This window comes from Alligator mississippiensis, chromosome 9 (assembly GCF_030867095.1).
Source record: "Alligator mississippiensis isolate rAllMis1 chromosome 9, rAllMis1, whole genome shotgun sequence".
Taxonomy (NCBI): domain Eukaryota; kingdom Metazoa; phylum Chordata; order Crocodylia; family Alligatoridae; genus Alligator; species Alligator mississippiensis.
The window spans coordinates 59782326-59800984 of record NC_081832.1 but is presented as its reverse complement, the minus strand read 5'-3'; the positions used below and the strand labels follow the sequence as shown (position 1 = coordinate 59800984).

At 40.8% G+C, this 18659-nt stretch overlaps 1 protein-coding gene across 5 annotated transcripts in view; it reads right to left on the bottom strand.

Moving 5' to 3' along the window:
• Positions 1-344: 344 nt before the first annotated feature.
• FBXO38 (F-box protein 38) overlaps positions 345-18659 on the bottom strand; it is a 36973-nt gene continuing 18658 nt past the window's right edge. For 4 of the 5 annotated variants that reach the window (XM_014597664.3, XM_059733499.1, XM_019478575.2 and 1 more), the window contains 8 exons: positions 16483-17205; positions 11197-11297; positions 8960-9062; positions 7343-7509; positions 6343-6488; positions 5371-5474; positions 4988-5101; positions 345-1285 (listed from right to left, as the gene is read on the bottom strand). In XM_014597664.3, the coding sequence (XP_014453150.1) occupies positions 1107-1285; positions 4988-5101; positions 5371-5474; positions 6343-6488; positions 7343-7509; positions 8960-9062; positions 11197-11297; positions 16483-17205 (1637 nt within the window). In that variant the 3' untranslated portion in view covers positions 345-1106. The remainder of the gene's footprint in view (positions 1286-4987; positions 5102-5370; positions 5475-6342; positions 6489-7342; positions 7510-8959; positions 9063-11196; positions 11298-16482; positions 17206-18659) is intronic. The other variant, XM_059733498.1, reaches the window with a different exon arrangement.

Sequence of the window (18659 nt, the reverse complement as noted above, 5' to 3'; positions counted from 1 at the left end):
TCTTGCAGACAGAATAATGCAGGAGACATAATTAATGTGGTCTCTGGTGGTATTTAAGCTATACAGTAAAAACAGGACTAATGCCTCCCTGGAAATATAGGGGAACACAGAACAGCAATACTTACTATATCTATAAAAATAATGTGATTGTGGCCAGCATGATGCAACCAGAGGGCTGACTGATTAAAAAATGGGCTTCCAATTCCAGAACCCCAATAGGAAATTCCTTGTGCTTGCAATCCGATGCCAATAGTTACAGTTCTCTCTGACTTCTAGCATTAGATCAACATTTCAACCAGATGTTGCTATGTGCAAATGTGTATTTAAAGCAAGTGGAACCAATATTTAAATAAATGTTTATTTTCATACTCCAAGAGTCAGCAAATATACTGTCAGGGGAGATAAACAATGGCAAAAAATGCTTTGGAATTTAAATCACTCTCTTTAAACGCATGAAAACTTGGGCCAGAAGCTTTTAAATTTATTTAAGAAATCTAGATATCATAGAGCATTTTGTTTAAAAAAAAGGAAACAGTAATTACAACTTTCTACACATCAATGACATGGTTCAGTTTTTTCAGCACCTCTAAATTTATTCTTTCCCAACCCTGAAAAATGCACACAAGACACAAAGACTGTGTTCAGCAGGTTTACTCAGACTGGACTCTTAGATGCTTAAGAAGAAAAAGGCACAGATTAAAAGAGACTCCAATGACTCTTTTGAACACAGCAAATGTGTGGGTGTTTCTAGCAAACAAAAAAATACTGCTATGAATTGTATGGGCTAAATTCAGACTCTCTCTGGGTTTTGCTAATTATTTGCCTTCATTAAAATGGAATTTAAATTAAACTGTATAAACATAAGAAATAAAGTCTCAGCTTTAGGAAGATTTGTTTTTTGTTTCCTCTATGTACAAACCTTAGTATACAAGTTTTACTTAGCATTATACATTTACTACATACTCTGTTCCAAATTGAATCAGGGCAACTGCAAAGTAAAGTTCCAAGACACCTTGCTGTAGCAGGAATGGGTGCATCTGCTTTCTTTGCTGGCTGGCAGTGCCAATCAGAAGACAGAAAGAATCAGAGACTGGTTGGGGGTCCAATCAAATGTAATCATCTTCTACAGGTTCACCATTGACATCACAGTAATGGATAAAGATAGCCACTACCCGCTGGAACACACCTTTTTTCATCTGGCGCAGTTCAGAGATCTCTTCACCTATTGTTTCCATGCAGATGTCTGCAGACAACTGTCCTTTCCTCCGTGGAGCATAAATAGTTGCTATGGAAGTTACAACAAGAAGAGGATACAAATTAAAAGGTTTTCCTATGGAAATCATAAAAGCCATAAACTGAGTAATCCCTGCTTTGCATTGAGACAGTATAAAGTACCTTTCTCAGAAAGTGAAACAGAAAGAGTTCCTGTGAGCAAATCTAAGAGTTACTGATCAGATATAAGAGAAAAAGATATTTGGTTTTTAAGACAGATCTTTCAATAGTTCTAAGACTCAAGTATAGTAAATGGAAAAAACATTATAATAAATCAAAGCAAAAACAATTATAAAAACTCTGTCCTAATGTGCTCCACTGTTGTCATTCATAGTCTGTTAGCCCCTATTTTCAATCACCATACTGAAAATATCCTAGGCAAATTAAGGAGGAAGCTGCAAGCTGAACTTTGTATTTCTCCTGGATTTACAACTGTATCTTAAAAGTCTCATTTTTCAGTTAAAAACAGTACCTTCATCATTCAGACTATACTTAAAAATATCATGAAGATTCACCATGTAACTTATGGAAAGGCATAGCTGGAAGGGATCACAGAAGATCATCCAACCCATTCTCCTACTCTGAGGCAGAATTTGTTTATCTAGACCAGTGGTTCTCAGTCTCAGACTCAAGGCACCCACAGGAAAATGCCAGCTTTTAGCTTTTGCTCATTTCTTTTGCTATGGAAGAAATGAGAGAGCGATGCTTCTGTTGCAAAGAACTCAGAGAGACCACAACAGGTTGGAATGATTTTGACATTATCAATTCTTATTTAAAATCTTATGTACTCCCAATCTGTTCTATGGGAAACAAAACGCTCTGTTTCCATTTTTCCCTACAGTTTATATCTTCCAAATATCTTATCATTTTTGTTCTCCCATGGATGATCTCCAATTTGTTTGCGCTCCTTTTAAAATACAGTATCCAAAAATTGACACATTTCACTCCCAACTGAAGCCTTACTGGCGCTGATGAAATGGCACCAGAGAACTCAGACTTGTAACCATACCATGGAATAACTGGTTGTCAGGAATAACAAAATCATAGATGATAAGGATGGATGGAAACTTAAGAGGTCATTAGTCCAGCACCCTCGTGCTTTACTATAGCCAATCTATTCCTGATAGTTGTGCGTTAACCCTGCCTTTAAAAACCTCCAGCGACGGAGATTCCATGAAAACCTTAAGTATTTTATGTTGGTGTATCACTATCCTTAGTTAGAAAGTTTTTCGAATAGCCAACCTAAACCTCCCTTTTGCAACGAAAGCCTTTTACTTCTTGTCCTAACTCCCAGTACACATTTTAAACAATTTACAATAATACTCTTTAGAAGTAACCTGTTACGTGTTTGAAGACTGCTGTATCCTCTTAGACAGAATTGTATTTGTTTAGAGAAGAGAAGATTATCTTCATCAGAGCTCACGTGATATGAACTTCTGATCATTTGTGTTTCTGTCTGCTGGACTCTTACCAATTAGCCCTCAGCTCTAAGCACAGTGCCCAAAACTGGACATAATATTCAAGGTGAGGTATTAACATGGGGTGGGAAATTATTTGGGCTGCAGGGTCACGTCTGGAGTTTTGGTGAGCTGTTGTGGGCTGAGTCAGCACTCTCCCCCTCATGCCCAGCCCATAACAGCTCACCAAAACTCCTTAAGTGGTAGATTACTAGACTGGTCTGGGGCACCAGCTGGAACGGATGGGCTAGGTCTTCATGGAGACCAGCCCACCACCTCCACAGGCAGAGTGTGCTCACCTGGGCAGATAGGATGGGGCTGCAAGTGGGCAGAGCGGCATCTGGGAGCAGGACAGGCAGACGGGGTCAGGTCCAGGATCGCAGGACAAGGACAATGTGGGCCAAGGCAGTACCATGATCCACTCCCTGCAGGATGGGTTGTGACCGGCCCAACCTGGGAGTGCGCCAGAACCCACACTGTGACCCGGCTTCTACTGCCCCTTCCCCAATACAGTGCAGCTGCACAGTGGTGCAGTCTGGCAGCATGAAGCAGCCCTGAAGCATCATGACCGGATTAGGCTGCCCCACGCTATTGGGCTGTGCTGCTCCACAGCTGCATTGTACTGGGGCTGCCTATATGCATCTATGTTGGGGTGCAGGCAGCAAGGGCCAGGTCACAGGTGTGCACTTTGCCCCCTGCCTGGGTTGGGCTGATCATGATCAATCCTATGGGGAGTGGATCGTGGCTCTACTATGGTCTTGGACCTACATTGTCACCGCCCTGCAATCCTAGCCCTGGCCCCAACCACCCGCCCCACTCCCGGACACTGCTCCCCATCTGCCCACAGTCCTATGCCATCTGCCTTGCAGAGCGTGCCCTGACCACGGGAGCCCAGGACCGGTCTCCGTGGAGACCTCGCCCACTTATTCTGTCCAGCTCACCTCTGTGGTGGGTGCAAGGCAGATAGGCTAGGGTGCCCAAGCAGTGGGGCCAGGTCTGGCTGACAGAAGCACTAGTGGTGGCAGCTGGAAATGGCCACTGCCCCTGGAAAGCTGAGTCTGGCCACTGCACTGTCCAAGACCAATAGTGCACCCAACAGTGCATGTCATGACCTAGGCTACCCCCCAAGCTTGGGCTAGGCAGGGCTAAGGGACCCACCACGGACTGGATAAAATTTCTTGGTGGGCCAGATTTGGCCCACGGGCTATATTCTGCTCACCCAACATTAAGTAAAAAGTGAAAGGACTACTGTACATCTTGCATCGGATACCCTTTTTATACAACCAGTGGAACTGACTTTTTCATAACAGAATGTTAAAAAATGGTAGTTCTTGATCTACTATAATTCCAAATCCTTCATTACAGAATAATTGCTTACCCAGTCATTCACCATGTTGTATTGGTACAGCTGATTATTCCTAACCAAATGCAGTGTTTCACAAGTGAAATACTTATTTCAAACCATTTCTCTAATTTGTTGATACATACATAATTCTAATCCCGTTCTCCAAAGTGCTGGCAATTCTTCCTGACCTTGTATCATCAGCAAGTTTAATACGTAAATGACTCTGAGTTTCATCATCCAAATTATTAATGGAAATATTGAATAGTATAAAACTTGGACAAACCCTAAAACCCAACTTGATATAGCCTTCCAATCTGAGAGTGAGCTATTTGTGGAGTATTGTTTTTGAATCAATTGAGCACCCACATTGCAATAATTTCTTTTACAACCTTTTCCCCTTGTTTGCTTAAAAGGATATTGGGTAAGCGAGTCTGAAAGCCTTACTGAAACCTAGGTATATTATAGCTACTGCTCGTCTCCTATTCCCAAGGCTCGTTATGCTGTCATAGGAGGAAATTAGGTTTAAATGCACTCCCAGTCACTAAAGCAAAATGATTTTCCCTTTCCTACTTGTCCACGTTACTTGGTTAAAGCAACTTCCTTTTTTCTTGTTTCAACTTAAAAATGAGGTTTTAACTCTCCCTCCCTTGACTGATATCCTTGATTTTAGGTTGAGAACCAGATTTTGGTTCCTAATCTGGCTCCTTTACACACCTGTGGTGGTGTCCAATGGCAGAACCAGCTGTCAGGAAGCACCTGTGATACAAGGAAGGTCCCTTGTGTTTGAGCTCAGTAGCAGCCTTTGCTGTCTCCCTTAGGAGTACTGTATCATTTCCAGAAAGTTTAAGTCTGACTTATACGAATTTGAAAATAGCCCAACCTGAGACAAAAGTTGTTAAACCTCATTACTCACTTCTCTCATCATCCTCAAAATCGTATCTAGCATAGCTGTTTGGCTCTGCTGTTCGGAGTGACCTCAGCCATGGAAAATCAGTAATCATGGAGTAAGGGGCTCCATCCACAATGCCTAAAAACAACAAAAACAGTTGGGATGATGGTACTGCCCTTCCAATGCCAAACCTTCATTCTCAACTGGAAGAGTCTAATGTTGTTAGATGGACCTGGAACAGGCAAAGACCTTCCTCAACTCTCATGTCATGAAATCCACACCTGCCTAACCCCCTTTAAATCCAAGGTCATTTTTATCCATTGTTCTTGTCATTTGAAAAAAAAAAAAAAGTTAATTTACTGTAGTAAAGGACAGAGAATTAGCCTCCAACCCTGCAAAAGGCTCACCTTCTAGAGTGTAAATATCACGCCCCCAAGGGTACTTTGTGTATTTCTTGATGTCTTCATCAGTTCGCGTTGCTTCAGGGAAGAACTCATATTTAATAAGCTCTCTGGAGAAAAGAAACAGAATTACAGATGGCACTGATGGGAAATTACAGAAGAGGTGAGAGGCACAGTGGTAATCACCACTGTACAACCTTTGCTTTAAAAGGGTTAAATCCTGAAGGACATACATATCTGGATCCAGTGTGAAATGCCTTTGCTCAAGTACAACCCCATATAGGGCTAGAGGAAAAATACAGTTTTATTGTCTATATCTGTGCTGTATATAAAACAATTATTTATGATGCCTTCCATTTGTAAGGAATTCCTTAGAGCTACAGCTAAATAAAGTCTCCAACAATAAACAAGGTAGCTAGTTTCTGTACTTCCTTCATTCGCTCTACAAAATAAAAGAAGAAAGAAATGCCTCTTTAGAAATGGTTAGTCAGGGGCTGCTGGATATAATTTCCTGCTGTGGGGAATATTGCAGAAGAGCAATCACATTGAAAGCAACACATCATTTCTATTTCCTTCAGAAGCCAATGTTCTCCCTCCTGGAGTCACTAAGTCTCTCTCTCTCTTTTAAATAACCTTATCAGAGTGCCAAGTTTGGAAGAAATTCTTCAGGCCTCAGCAAAAAAATACTACAGCATTCTAGGGCAAAGCTCCAAGAAACTACAGTTTACAACAGTGCTAGCATGGTTTTGGGTCAGGGCTGTATAATATTGGGCTGTCCTTCACTTGGGAACCAGCCAAATGTACGAAGCTCTAATCAACATTTTCATTCACCCCATCCTCTCATTTAGACATTATCTCTGGGAACCAGCAGCCCAAGGCATTCTTCTTTGTCTGGCTAATGATACAATGAGTCTACATTAGCCTATAACCTACTGACGCAGCATCTCTGACGTACATCTATTGAGAGGCAGTACTCACTGGTTAATGTTTGCTATTGTATCCATCCAGCTGCGAATGCGCACCTTATTGCGCACATTGGGAGGGTTACTAAATTCATGAATTATGCAGATATGATATGGGTAAGGACCGCTAAATATCTTTTGCTCCAGAGTCAGCGTGTCAACCTGTAAAAATATAGATGACATCTTACAACCAGGCAGAAGTATGTTTATAGTTAGCAGTTAGACACATACCTCAACTTGGGGGGGAAGGACACTGATAAATACATATTGCAATGAGAAAAAATTGAAAGTAAGCAAAGAACAGGCAGAGCAAGTAGGACTTTCCTGACAACTCTTGCCAGTCTTACCTCGGACTGTCCACTTTGTAAGGAAAACAAACAAGTTTGCTGAAGTAACATGCAGTAAACTAAGAGCCACCAATTTAAATTAACAGTGTGACCTAATCTGCATTCATTTTTCCACAGTGTCCATGGTTCTTAATTTTTAAAGAGACTTTTCACTGTCCTTATAAGGCAATGGGGCCTACTACAAGCAAAGAGTAGGACTATAGGCAGAGATCTAGCTTTTCGGTCAACAGGTTAACTAATATTCCCCTATTCAGCCACCCTGACTCAGAAAGACTATCAACTGTTTTTGCCTGTAAATGACCGTGTAGTCATATGCATACTAATAATTGTTTTTATGGCATACTATGAACCACAAGTTACATGGCTCAGCATTGACGTTTTTAATGCAGTGAACTTCATCTTTGGAGCTAGTAAGCAACTATAATGAATTCAAGATTTAAAATGAGTAATGAAGTTTCAAACTTCTGCTAAAAGCATTAAGCAGGAAAGAAGCTGATGGTAATGTAGTCTGGTCTCAAGAAAATGAATCTCTTAGACTACCATATTTCTCTTCCAGAAAACAAAAAGAGAAGTGAGTGAAAAATAAAAATGAAGTGAGCAGAGGTGAAAAAAAAAAAAGTAACTAGAGCTTCAAATTCTTCACTGGTTAACTGAAAACTGTCTGGGTACCTGCTGCATTGGACGAAGGTAAATGATCCGGTTTCTCTCTGGCGGCATCCTCAGTATCTGATCTAGTACCTGATCCATGTTTAACTTCTTACACTGAGCATAGTCAAATCGATTGACAATTGGTGCATTCTCTACTTTTAGGTGCTTTAGTACACGACATCTTGTAGCTATAAATTACAAACAAACAAATCTTTAAAAGCAACAATAAATTCAAAATAACATGCAATAGGCCAGATCTGAATGTTCTTTCAATGTTTTGCAAAGCAGACTGCTTAGTAAAGAAGCAACTAATATTTATATAAAGGACAGTTAGTGAATTGTGTTTATACAGCTGATAGCTTAAATAGAAAATGTAATGTATTTTTTAAATTTTCTTCTATAGAACAATCTACCTATGAATTTGGAATGATATTTTTATTGGTAAAGAGCTAATCCACTTCCTTCTATCATGTCTAGAATAATTTGTATTTAGCTGATTAGTTAACACAAAAATGTGCGCTAAACAGCTCTGTGGATTAAACTTAATCTATGCAATCAAATTCCAGTTTCTTCTAATTGCATAGAGAAATTGATCAGTTTGGGCAAGGGAGGCACTGCTACATATTGCAGATGTTGATGTAAACAGAGTAAATGGCCTGTTGTTTTAGGTGGAAATATGCATGCAGATTAGAACGTGAAAACGTACAAGAGGCAAGATTTCTTTGGGTGATATCTTTATCCCAACTATAGTTGGTCCGGTAAAAGATATCACCCTAAGAAATCCTGGCTTCTCACAATTTCTGGACCATCACAGCTACGATATCACTTACACTAAAGTAACATGCACAAAGTGACATTATATGATATAAATCTGTTTTGAGTATCAGCCTTTCAAGAAGGAAAACACGATTGTGTCAGTTAAATAACTGGGAGTTCTGTGAAAAGAGAGACAAGTGACAGGGAAAAACAAGACATTTCAACTAATTTCATCAACTTCCAACTATTATAGTTATTCCAAGAAAAACTTTACTTGCTAGATGGCTGTCATGTGATATTACACTCCTGACTTTTTAGATATCAACTTTTACTAAATCTGTTATAGCTTGAGTAGTGGTTCTCAACCTTTTTGGACTCAAGGCATCCTTCACTGGACTTGAGGCACTTCTCCATAGCTTCTGTGAATCGAGTGGGATCCAAGTTAAAAAAAATAATTTATATATTACAGTGCTTACATCTTTGCAGAGTAGCAGAGCAGTGGGGGCAAAGAGAGTGGGAGACTGGCTAGGCAAGGACAAGCTTGAGATTGTGCTTCTCTCTTCACACACCTCAGTACCCAAAGGATCTGGCAGCACCCTGGTTGAGAATCAGTGAGCTAGACAATTAAGAAACCGAAATGGAGAAGCCCTGATGTACTTCATTATACATCCTTCAGTTATTTAATCTATCAAGTACTGAATCTAATTTTTAACTAAAAGACTGGACTGATGAATATGGAATGAGCAGTGGCCCAATGGCAGCACCTTGCAGAATGTTTAATGTGACACCCATATAATCCGAATAGACAGAAGAGACAGTATATGCTCTAGGGGAAATAGAAAGGAAGACTTGATGTGTGCCTTGATGACATTAACTACATACCATGGATGAACATCATTTTGGGGCAGTCTTTCAGCACCAGGTCTGTTATTCCACAATTGGTCAATGTGATTCCAACAAGGTTTTTGGATTTTAAAGTCAGCACCTAGCAATGATTTACGAATAAAAATCCACATGATAGGATGAATACAAAATTAATTTAAAAGATTACTTTCAAAGACAAAAAATGCCAAGACCAGCAATGGCCATTCTGTAAGAAATGTTCTAGGACAGTGGTTCTGAACCTTTTGTGTACCAGGACCCATCTGTAAACATAAATGGCCAGTCCCAAACCAGTGGCCCTCACTCCCAACCCACTGCTCCCTGCCTCCAGGCCTCCAGAGTATGGGGCAGGGATTGGGTGTGTGGGGCAGGGGGGGTCTGTCTGTGGGGAATGGGGGCCCCCAAGCAGCCCTTTGCAGGCTGGAACTCCTTTAAAGGAGAATCCATTTTTAAAGTTTGTTCACAACTCTTTCACATGTTCTTGCAACCCACTTTTGGGTTGCAACCCATGGATTGAGAAACATTCTTCTAGGAGATAATTCAATTTGAGATATTATCCAATGTAATAATGGCACTGGCCTGGAACAGGTAATGGAGGTAATTGAGATATCCCTAGAAAGGAAAAAGCAGGACTTGTGTTGCTGATGAGCACTGGCATAAAATATGAATTAAAACTAACTTGCATTTTTAGACCCACAGTTATGGCCCAAAACATACTTCTCATAAGCTGCAACTGATTCAATACAAAAATACTCTCAAGTCAGAAGCTCCCATGGCCACTGACCCCCCCACTTCTCACAATTCAGAATTGGACAGAAAGGTTGTAGAGTGGTCCATGAAAGCTTCTGAGGGTTGACAATTACACTGATCTTTTGTTTAAATGCAGAACAGTTACAGCATGAAGAATCAGTGTGAACCTCCTATACATGCTGCATTTCATCAGTGTGGCTCAGAACAGGAAATTTTATATAGTGAGGAGGGAATTTAATCTCTGCAGCTCATTCAGTCTCTTATTTCTGATACCACTGTCAGGGAAATAAAAGCAAGTAGATACAGAGGTAAAATAATTCCAGAGGTTACAAAGATAGGGCAAAAGCACTAGCAATGGAAATGGGGAAAGAAATTCAATTTGCATTTTCTTAATTAGCTTTTCAAAAAAGATCCAGCAAATTTTGTGATTGTACTATTAGCACAAAGAGAAACTGAACAATTAAGCCATGGGGGAACCGATTATTTGCAAATGCTATTAAAAGTGCACTCAGAGGGAAAAGCATGTTTTAAAACTTTTCAGAAATATATGTTACTTGTATCTACAAACTTTAATACAGTACAGTCGCGTCATACACGCATTTAACTTGCGCAAATTCAACTTTACGTGGGGTGGGAAGAGGGGGTGGGGCTTCAGTTTGCGGCAGCGGCAGGAGGTTTTGGCAGCGTGGTGGTGGCCTGGCGGCACGCAGCCATCTCCCCCACCACCCTGAGCTGCGCCGCTGCCACCGGCTGCACAGCTCCTAGCACGGCTCCGTGGCAGCGGCGGGAGGTTTTGGAGGCAGACACAATCGCCGATATTCAAATCGCTGGCGATCTGACTTTACGCGATTTTCGCCTTACGTGCTGACCTCAGAACCTAACCCCTGCATAAGATGCAACACGCCTGTACTCTCTTTTTTTTAAATTTGGCAGTGTCACTTTCAAATACAGCAATTTTAAGAGAGGCTATTCACACTTTGAGAAGTAATCACCTATATTCCTTACAGAACTTCTAATGATAAAACAGACCAAAAAACCAATGAGCACTTTAAGAGCACTTTACCCCTCTTGAGTTATCCTAGGCTCAGAGGAAATCATCTTATGGCAAAATTAGCTCAAGCTGCTGAGTCTCCACTGGCATTGCACTCAGTTATATACGGTGCTGCAGTCTCTGAGGACACACCCCATATTTCTTAGAGCTGGAATAACTTGAGCTGCCCTATGAATTCTTTCCCAGTTAACTGTGGGCAGGTATGTCTGTCCTACCCAAGCATGCAGGAAGAACTGGTAGCACATGTGTGTGGAAAATCATTCAAGAGCTGGTAGCACTCAAGTGGAACTAATTTTTATGTGGAAAGGATTTGAGTTAGGGCCCAAACTATTTACAACTCTGTTTGACTTTGTAGCCAAGACAAGCCTGTAGTGTCAATATTAATAATTTTTCCCTGGCTGGAAAACCCTATAGCAAGTGTAGAAAGAAGTCTCACTTGAACGTGGTCATCCTCAATAACAGGATCGCTAGTGCTTGTTGACTTGTCAGCTGTCCTTTTTCGCTTTGCTGTTTGTCGAGACTTTGGCTTGGCTACCTCTGGGGAGAAAAATAAAAAAGTTAAAGCAAGTCTCTCCCGTGTTTATGAACCAAGTGAAAAGCAATTACATTTCTTAACTGAACACCTTCAACAGTATCATAAATGCTCAAGGTTCTCCAAAACAACCATTGGAACAAGTCAGTGATTGGGCTGACTTTTTGACTATAACTACACCCCTCAATTGCACCAAAAGCATTTTTAGGTTTATTGCCCAAACCCATTCGAACTCCAAATTCAATCCATTCAAACTGAATGTACAGGTGAGGACACAATCACTTGTTCACTGTCCCACAGCGAGAGACTGTAAAGGACAGGGAGAAAGAAGCAAGTTCTAAGCACCAGACAATATGCCATTCCCTGAAGAGTTATTTTTTCAATAATAAATTAACCTTCTTAGGCTTTTAAATCTTTAGCTGTCTTAAATAGACCTATCCTGTTTGAAAATCTCCTTTGCCTCATTTTTAATTTTCACGTCAGATTTCTCCATTTTCCCTTATACTGCAAGGCAGAAGGTACCCAGAATCTCCCTGCACTAAGTTTCAGCGACCTGTATTTCAGAGGAAATCCTGACATCAAATGTGGAAGGTTGCTTATTTGCATTTTAAAACACAAGATTCTACCTGGAAATAACAATAAACAGCACCCTCACCCCTCCATTTTTCTGTAGTAATCATATCCTTCTACTTATGGAAAAATTACATTTATAAAATATGTATTACATTTCAATGTCCTTTGCAAGTACAGTAGGTTAATATTTCAATTAAAAGAAACACCCTTTTACCAGGGAGAGAAATTACACGTTAACCAGTGTAAGTGATCAGAAACCAGTTCCAATCTGTAACACAACAGAAGTTCAGTGCACACAACCTGCTTTCAAAATGGCTGAAACCGGTTTAAGATAAACCTGGATGGATGTAGTTTCAGACTTAACTGATTTAGGTTAAATCAGTTTATTGAACTGTTCCAGATCCCCTCTTATTTGTTTCTTCAAGTTAACTCACAGTCCCCCAGGATCCCGGGATGCTTTGCACCTCCTCTGTAAATACCCCCCCTCCCAAGGTGGGTGGGCTAGCCTTGCCGTAAGCTGTCTGTTCCAGCTAAGCAGGGAGGTGCGTTCTAATGCCTCCCACTTCTGGCCTGGACAACTGCAGGAATGTGGTTGCATTTCTGAAATCAAAAGTGAATGTCTGTTCACTTATCAGTTCAATCTACGCAGCTTAGACAAACCTGCAAAGATTGAATCAACTCAGCATCAGGGTTTTTGACCGTCTGTATTTAGCCTTTGCGTTAAATGGATGGGAGTTTAAAGAGGAACACAGTCAAGATAAGGAGACTAAGTGTTGTTTTACGCCCAGAAATACTCAAGCTTAGTGTGCTTAATGACGTACTCCTTTATATAAAAACAGTGATATTTACAGGAGTCCTCTGAAAAAGGATAGTGCAGAATAATAAGGAGAAGTATTACAAGAATTGATCATCCTCATAGGAAAAAAAACCTCATACAAAGAAAGACTAGGTTTTATTACTCAGAAAAGAAACAAATAAGAGGGGACAGAAAATATATAAAATAACAAATAATAAAAACATGGTAGATTAGGAGTTTCTGCTTTTCTCTCATTACAGGAATAAATGGACCTTCAATGAAGTTAAAGTGTAGTAAAGTCAACTCTAAAAAGGAAATACTTTTTCTTAAAATGCAACAAATTCTACAGATTAATTATGCCACAGGATGATGTGACAGCCAAGTACTCAGCAAGATTATATTCTTATGTGGATATGAATATTCTTTGTTATCGTTAGAAGTTAAATTTCAAAAGGACATGAAACCTCATGCTTCACGGCTACAGCCAATCTTTAGCTATCAGAACTCAAAATGAGACTGTGTTGTGTGGCGGGGGAAGGGGAGGAGCACGGGAGGGCAAAGGGGAAAGGAAAGTTTATCCCACATTTGCTGCTACATGATTTTTACATCTTCTGAAGCATCTGGTGTTGGCCACTGTCGCAGACAAGATATTTGACTAGATGGACCCTGGGTTTGATCCACTCTAGCAATTCTTAAGTGTTCAGGAGAATGGGACATGGGTAAATTTCACTGGACGGCCAGCACACAGAAACAAAACTAATAAGAATGGAGGGGGACAGGATACAGAAGAACAGCTAATGGCTTCTGAAACCTGGGGGGGGGGGGGGGGGGGGGGGGGAGATAATCAGTGCACTCCCTTATTACTATAGGGCAAACTGAATTAGAGATGTATATAAATAAAATTACACATATACCCAGAACTCATAGTTTCATAGTTGGTAGGGTCGGAAGGGACCTGAGCAGATCAAGTCCAACCCCCTGCCATGGCAGGAAAAAGTACTGGGGTCAAACGACCCCAGTGAGATGTTCGCCTAACCTCCTCTTGAAGACCCCCAGGGTAGGAGCCAACACCACTTCGCTTGGAAGCTGGTTCCAGGTCCTAGCTGCCCTGACAGTGAAGTGGCGCCTCCTGATGTCTAGTCTGAATCTACCCTCTGCCAGCTTGTGACTTATTTCTAGTCACTCCTGGTAGTGCTCGGGGGAACAGGGACTCCCCCAATGCCTGCTGGTCCCCTCTGACTAGCAGGCAATTCTATTGCCTGCTTCTACTACAAACAAACAAAAACTTGAAGTTATTTTCCGGAAACTGAGCAGAGGTGTGACATAACAAGAAAAAAATCATTTTAGCTGACTAATCATGACAGTGTTCTTAAAAATTGAATACCCTACTGCTGAGTGCTGCTTTTCAAATTACCCTTTCTGTAGGCTTTTCTGACATGCCATTTCTTCATTCACTTTTGTTAGGTTTGGCATTGTTACAAAGTTCTCAAGATGCTAGCACTGCAAGCCTGAGGGCATGATGTTATACACTGACATTATTTCAAGGCAAGGTATACTACTGCTAAGAACAGAAAAGAAACTTAAACACACAAATTATTTAGTGACTCTACATCTGGAAAACAATCATGTAAAGGCCTCTTAACTGCAACCACCATTCCACTTTTAACTGAGAGGTGCCTAGGGCTCAGGTTACAAACTGCAGTATTTATGGGCATTGTTTAGAGAACTCCTAGCTTGGAATATGCCGTATGAAATTGTAATTATTATTCAACCAGAAATTTATATTACCCTATATTGAGCAGGCAACTCATGTATCATCATTCGGCAGCATTTCCTGACCGCTTCACAGATCACATAAGCACAGTGAAACAGTCACTTAGTTGCAACATAAGAAAACATCACACATGCTGACTTATACATGATATACAACCCAGGCAAGGAAATCATCTTTTTAGAGGACTTAATGTGGATTTAACTATGAAATGCAATTAAAAAATGAATCCCAAGGCAGGTTTCAATAAGATGCTTATTAAATGACAAAACCACTTTTACTTGAGGTTCTCAGTGTAATTAGTATTCTATACTTCAATATACTCTTCCCCCTTTTGCAGGCTTGTCTGTGGTATCAGTAATTATTTCACTCTTTCATCAGCCATATTAAGCAAAGAAACAAGTTAATATCCAGATGAGAGAGACAAGGTTAAACAATTACTCAAGACAAATAATTATAGAAGTTTCACTATCGCAAATAAGTTATAGAAGCTAAAAACCACTATTTCACTATTTCAATATTTCGCAAAACATAAACCCCAAACAATAAAGCATGAAACACAAAACATTTATTCAAACCAAGTGTGGGAAAAATGTCCTTAGTTTTGTAAAGAAAAGGCCAAATTTACAGTAAACGTAAATGAATGTTTTGTTCCAGTCTGATATGAAAAAAAAGATTATAATGGCCAAAAAAGGAGGAATGTTATTGGCCTGAATATTCAGGCATAGCCCTACAAAACTAAACTGATACATCAAGCCTGGGATTCTGCCTCCAGCATCAGCCCATACCTGGTAATACAGAAGAAACAAACACTGCAGAGATTACAGAGGTAAGTGCACACATGCAGGCACTTGAGGTACTAACTTCTGACTTCTGCAGGCAATCAGGTTATATGCTGAATATGAAATAAGAAGACACTTAGCTTAATTAAGGAAATAGATATCTTGTTTAAGAACCAAGCTAAACAGGCAACACTATTTTTGGGAAGATATCCTAGTATAATATGGTAGTAATGCACAAGTTTTAACAGAATTAGAAAATGGAAAATTCAAAGTGAGTACCAGCATAATTTCTTGACCCTGAGATATATCTGACCGTGAAACGGCCCCCTAGGATACATGATTTAGGCTTTGTCAGTATTTAGGACATTAACTGGATAAACAATAGCAAAAGCAGTGATGGAATCAATCATTCTTTATGAGCAGAAATATCAATTTAATGACTTGATATTTCCTCTCTCTGCTATGATTCTATAATTTCACCTTTATTTGCTGTTCCATTTTACCTGATGTCCCAAGGCAGGAATTCTAGGTATCTGGAAAAAGTATTTTCAAGTACCAGCCTAGCCAATGTGGAATCTACAGCTACTTGGACACTGAAACCTTGTATAACGAAGTAGGAGATACCAACAAATTCCCTCCTTCAATTCCAAATTTCAGGTTTTCTTCAATCACTTCTCATTCTAGGTACTGTGCAAAATGTTTCATGAAGAAAACATTTTACAACAAATCCATTAGTCAAGCTACACACAACTAAGTAAAGGATCTCACTATGCAGGTGTCTTACATATCTGTGTATGCTAGGTTGAGTAATAACTACAATTCATGTTATTGGTTGATAATTTAATGCAATTATTGTATTGATCTTTGTCCACTGGCTGAGACTTCAGGATTCCTGCTGTTTTCCTTGTCAAAAGTAACTCCTGAATAGGCAAGCAAGTCTTCTTTTTCAGTGAACAATAAAAACACAAGCATACAAGAGGAACAATAAAAAAAAACCCCAACAAAACCCTGCAAGTATTTTTCAGCTGTAGCATATATGTACAACATGTAAACAGATGTAATAACACTGAGATTACTCACAATTATGGAGAAAGATTGATGGACTTAAGCACTTATAAAGCCAAAAACAAAATGGCCTTTTGCTCTGGCCCACTGGTTACCGCATAAAAACTTTGAGTTAAATGTGAAATGTTAAGAGTTACAAAAATACTTACTGCTCCCATATGAAACAGTAACTCTGAAATAAACAGAGGAGTGTGGGGCCCTACCTGCTTCAGACACCAAAGGGACATGAGATAGTTTGCTTCTGGCTCTTGTTAGAGGCCGGCGGGGATATTCTTCTTTATACTTCATCTCATAGCTCCGTGGCTGTGAGCCAGTGCTTTCCTCCACAGTTGCAGGCCCACAGACACTCCCACTAGTCCTCTCATCACTTGCCTCTCCTGCAGGCCCACAGTCTGGCAGAGTCCTAAGTGAGAAATCTGACCCAGTGTTATTTGTTCCATTCTGACTGCAAACCCCACTAGTGGATGGGCATTCCCCATCAGAGCACCCGTTAGTCCTTCTTTGTGGTTCTTGGTGCTTATAGCAGGAGCACCTAGAGTACATAGAGCTCTCCTCATTGTCTCTCTCAGCAGAGCCTTCACTCTTACAAGGGGAGCAGACACACTGCCTAGATTCATCTGCAGCCGCCGGACTGGTTCCAGAGTGACTACTGGCTGTCCTTGCACAGTCCAGGCTTGGAGAAGCAGCATTGCAGGAGCTGGGGGCCCCTGTGGATCCCGTAGAATTACTGCAAACTGGGTAAGAATCTTTGCTTTTGTTCCTTTCAGGCATGTCACTGGCTGCTTTCATATCTGCTTTAATCTGCTCACTGGTTACTTGACAGCCTTTCTCACAGCTGCTCTCCTCAGCATGGAACTGCTTTGCCTGGCCCATTTGGTTAGCACTGCATCTCTTCCTCAATGGAGTCTTGCCTTTCCCACTCACTGCTGATAAAAAAAATAATTAAGCATGAGAGAACATTGAGTAACCAAGTGTGAAGTTCCAATAAGTGCAGAATAGCTCTCCATAAGACATCAGTTAAAATGGACTGCAGGCTAGAGTTCAGGAGCAAGAGTCTACAGTTTGGCAGTTATGACTCATTCTGAAGTTACAGGAAATTAAAACTTAATTCTATCAGCTGCTGAATATCTTCACTGTTCTTAAGCCATTCATTTGAACTGACATACATCCAGGCAAATGCAGCAGCACAGGAGGCACACACTGGCTGCACATACCTACTGCTTTTACAGGACAGCTAACTAATTAAAAAAGGCCAAAGTGTAAGAACATATTTTAATCCTATATTTTAAAGAGGCTAAATAAGAACTTAGAACTTTAAACCTTCAAAGGCCAAGCACCATTAACCCCACTCCCAAAGGCAAGGAATGATGAGTATATGTTGTTCCCAATTTAGAGAGACAAGGAGACAGAATGAGTATAAAAACCAGCATCAGAACTCAGGATTTTCTACCTTCACTTAATTTATTATTTTCCTAGCCCTTCACTCAGACTATTAAATCAAACTACTCCCAGCAGCATCACTGTAAAGCCTTCCAAATGTACCTCAATCCTGACTTGAAGCTAGCTCAGGGTATTTCAACTCAGCATTGTATCACTCTATAGGCTTCCCTTGCATTGAAACTACTGCCTTGCCAACATGTACCAGAATGACAAGTGATCTGATATGGAGATAGATATTAGGATTGGAAGGGACCTCAGCAGATCGAGTCTGACCCTCTGCCCAGGGCAGGAGAGTGCTGTGGTCAGATGACCTCAGCCAGGTGCATGTCTAGCCTCCTTTTAAAGACCCCCAAGGTAGGAGAGAGCACCACTTCCCTTGGAAGCCTATTCCAGATTCTGGCAACCCTTACTGTAAAGAAGTTCTTCCTGATGTCTAAGCTGAATCTGCTTTCTGTCAGTTTGTGCCCGTAATTTCTAGTTACTCCAAGGGGTGCCCTGATAAACAGAGCATCCCCTATCCCTTGCTGTCTCCCCTGATGAATTCATAGATGGCCACAAGATCACCTCCTGGCCTTCTCTTGTGGAGGCTGAAGAGATTCAGGTCCCTTGCTCTCTCCTCATAGGGCCCTACCTGCAGGCACCTAACCATATGAGTGGCCCTCCTCTGAACCCTCTCAAGGTTATCCACATCCTGGCACCCAAAACTGGACGCAGTACTCCAGCTACTTGCCAGTGCTGCACAGAGGAGAAGTATCACCTCTCTGGACCTGTTTGTGATGCACCTGCTAACGCATGATAAAAGTGCAGTTAGCTTTACTGATCAGTTCATGACATTAAAAACTCATGTTTATCTCGGAGTCAACTCCAACATCCGTTTTTGTTACAGTGCTGCAGAGAGGGTCATCCCCCAGCCTGTAAACGTGTTTGCGATTCCTTCTCC